The sequence below is a fragment of the Nicotiana attenuata genome, chromosome 2 (assembly GCF_001879085.1).
Source record: "Nicotiana attenuata strain UT chromosome 2, NIATTr2, whole genome shotgun sequence".
NCBI classification, from domain to species: Eukaryota; Viridiplantae; Streptophyta; class Magnoliopsida; order Solanales; family Solanaceae; genus Nicotiana; species Nicotiana attenuata.
This window is the reverse complement of record NC_031990.1, coordinates 35,140,925-35,144,574: the sequence shown is the minus strand read 5'-3', so window position 1 is coordinate 35,144,574 and position 3,650 is coordinate 35,140,925. Positions and strand designations below refer to the sequence as shown.

Here is a 3,650-nt window from a genome sequence, read left to right as displayed (position 1 = left end):
TATTCACATCCAATTGATACAAGGACCACCCTTTTTAATGGCAAAAGCAACTAGACACCTAATAGTACACATTTTGACAATCGGAGAAAATGTTCCATTAAAATCAATACCTTCAATTTGTGTATCACTCCTTACTACCAATCCTGCCTTATATCTTTCTACACTCCCATAAGCTTTGTACTTAATTTTATACACCCATTTACATCCAATAGGCTTCTTACCCTTAGGTAACTCAACTATAAACCAAGTGTTATTAGCTTCTAAGACCTCAAATTCTTTTCTCATGGCTTCCTGCCAGACTAAACTGATAGCTGCCTGAGAATATGAATGAGGCTCAACTTGAGTTGTGTGTGCAACAGAGAGAGATAAAGTAGTGGAGCTTGAAATGGAAGGAGCAAGTTGCACAACAAAGTCACTAAGATGTGAAGGTAATGTGTGATTTCTGGTGCTTTGTTTAGTAGCAGGGAGAGAGGAAGATGTTGAAGGAGCAGAAGTAGAGGGAAGATCAAAAGGAATGACTATATCAGGAGGAGAAACAGAAGGTATAGAGGAGGAAGGAACATCAACAGAAGGTGGATTATCAAGAGAAGATGTATCAACAGAAGGAGAATGGGAAGAATTAGTGTCAACAGGAGGAAAATGGGAAAGATCAGATCCAACAGGTGAAATAGGTGTAGAAATGGAAGATGGAAGGTAGCTGGAAGATGAGGAAGAGGATAACATAAAAGGAAAAGTAGATTCATGAAATATGACATCCCTAGAAACAAGGATACACTTGGTGGATAAATTGTACAACTTATAACCTTTCTTAGCAAATGGATAACCAATAAAGACACAAGGTACAACTCTTGGATCAAACTTATTTCTCTCAGATTTAGGTACAGTTGCATAACAAAGACATCTAAAAGGTTTAAGATGTGAATAAGAGGGCAACTTGCCATAAAACACTTCAAATGGAGATTTGTTATGTAAAATGGTGGAGGGAAATCTGTTTACCAAATAGGTGGCTGTTAAAATGCAGTCTCCCCAAAATTTTGTTGGTAATTTAGACTGGTACAGCAAAGCTCTAGCTGTTTCAAGAAAGTGCTTATGCTTTCTCTCAACAATTTCATTCTGTTGAGGTGTGTGAGAACAAGTGGTTTGATGAATAATTCCATTCTCTAAGAAGTATTATAAGGCAGAATTGAAAAGTCCAATTTCTAAGGCATTATCACTTCTAACTGTTTTAACAGGGAGGTTAAATTGAGTTCTCACCATGGAAATGAAAGCTTTCAACATGGTAAAAGCATTACTTTTAGTATGTAACAAGTGAGTCCAAGTAGCTCTACTATGATCATCCACAATGGTAAGAAAGTATTTTGCTCCAGAATAAGTCTGAGTATGATAGGGACCACATGTGTCAACATGAATCAACTCAAATAAGGAAGTAGAAATAGTAGAACTAGCTGGAAAGGGTAATCTTGCCTGCCTAGCAAAAGGACAAACATGACATATAAAGGATTGTTTGGCAGATAATTGAGCAGAAATAGAAGGGATGGTTTTCATTGTAGAAAATGGAATATGTCCTAATCTGTGATGCCAAAGAACATCATTTTTATTTATGCTCTGCTTATCATTACAAGGAACAACAGAAATAGTATGTAAAGCAGCCTTATTATGTGCAATCTTACTAGACTGGTCAGAAAAAGAAACATCTTGCACATTATTTCTAAAAACAGAAGCAGGAAAGTTAGATGTTGCATTGGGTTGATTATCATGAAGAAGCTTGTAGAGTCCTTGGTCCACTTTACCAAGTTCCATAAGCTTCCTCATGGAAAGGTCCTGTATCAAAATACATGAGATAGAGGTAAACAAGACAAGACAGTGAAATTGTTGAATAAGCTTGTGGACAAAAATCAGATTATATTGAAAAGAAGGAATGTACAGGACATGATGAAGAGTGAGAGAAGGAAGTAAAGTACTGAAACCAATACAAGTAACCTTTGCCTTATAACCATTAGGTAAAGTTACCAAGTAAGGAGTAGGAAGTGGAGTCAGATTAGAAAGAAGTTCTTTGTTAGAAGTCATATGATCAGTAGCTCCACTATCTATAATCCACACATCTCTACTTACACTAGACAGCATGCAAGCATGAGAATCATCATCAGTATAAACAGGTAAGGAAAGAAAACTACCAACAAAGTTAGCAGATCCCATCAGATTTGGTTGAGGCTCATGAGCATGACCAATTTGAGTTTGCTGCAACAGGGAGACAAGTTGAGAAAATTGTTGCTGACTCAAACTAGGTATGGAGGGGACCTTATCATCATATACAGGAGCAGGTCCAACTAGAGGAGCATTGTGAGTAGATTGAGCTGAGATATGGCTTCCTGTGCATGGCTGAAATTGAGCAGATTCAGCAGATACTGTTGCAGCCAGCTTCTTTCCTTTGGTGAACTTAAAATTTTGTGGAAACCCATGGAGTTTGTAGCATTTCTCAATGAGATGTCTAGGTTTTTTGCAATACTTGCAAAACAAACTTCGTTTTGAATGATCAGAATCTATCTTTTGATTGTATTTTTTGATTGGAAACTATTGTTTGACATTCACATTAGCATTGAAAGATGCTGATTCTGGTATTAGCTGTGGATTGAATTGAACTTGTCTTTGACCCTCATCTTGAAGAAGAATATTGTAAGCACTGTCCAATGAAGGAGGAGGTTGCATCATCAGTAGGTTACTCCTTACACCCACATACACCTCATTTAATCCCATAAGGAACTGGTGTAACTTGTCTTCTTCTTCATCTCTGAATACCAGGCTTTGCAGCACAAGTGCAAGAATTTCCATGATTTTTGCGCATTGTTCCAAGTTCATCCTAAAGCTTCTTTAATTTGTTAAAATATGAAGCAACATCAAGAGAACCTTGCTGAGTAGAAGCTAATTCCCTTTTTATCTCAAAAGTTTTAGTTCCATTTACAGTCCCATACCTACGTTCTAACTGCTTCCAAATACTTCCAGCTGTCTCCGAGTATTGTTCACTCTCAGCAATAGTTGGTGAAAGAGAGCTAGTTAACCAAGAAATAACCATATTGTTGCATCTGTCCCATTGACAAACCATCGCAGGATTCTCATTAGGCATTGGCTTAGGACATGATCCATCCACAAAACCTATTTTGTTCTTAGCCGATAAAGAAACTATCATACTCCTTTTCCATCCACCATAACCAGACCCGTTAAATGGAATACTGACTAAACAAGTTCTAGGAATATCAGAAGAGTGAATGAAAAGAGGGCTAGAAGGGTCTGGTGTATATATGGTGGTTGTACTAGTACTAGTAGCAAGAGGAACTTTAAAATACACCATATTAACACTAAAATTATATAGGCAAACAAGTCAATTAAGCAAATTGAGCATGAAATTTTAAAAAAAATGAAATTAGGGTTACCGACTTTCTTCAGTGAATCGAAATAACAGATCCTAGAAGGAGGAATCAAACAACTACTCCGAGCTCAGAAATGTTCACGACGAATAGCAGAAACTCCGCAGAAATCAAGGAAACTCAACAAAAAAATCGATCTCCAGAAGAACGATCACCGAACACAAATCAGAGATGATAGAAGGAGGAGAAAAACTTTGAATCAACTCACAAGGGTAGGATCGATCGAAA

The 3,650-nt window shown here is 37.2% G+C and overlaps 1 protein-coding gene across 1 annotated transcript; it reads right to left on the bottom strand.

Annotated features, from left to right (window-relative positions):
• LOC109218306 lies at positions 2,858-3,346 on the bottom strand. The gene has a single exon (XM_019382663.1). It carries the CDS (start codon positions 3,344-3,346, stop codon positions 2,858-2,860), a length of 489 nt encoding a protein of 162 aa, XP_019238208.1.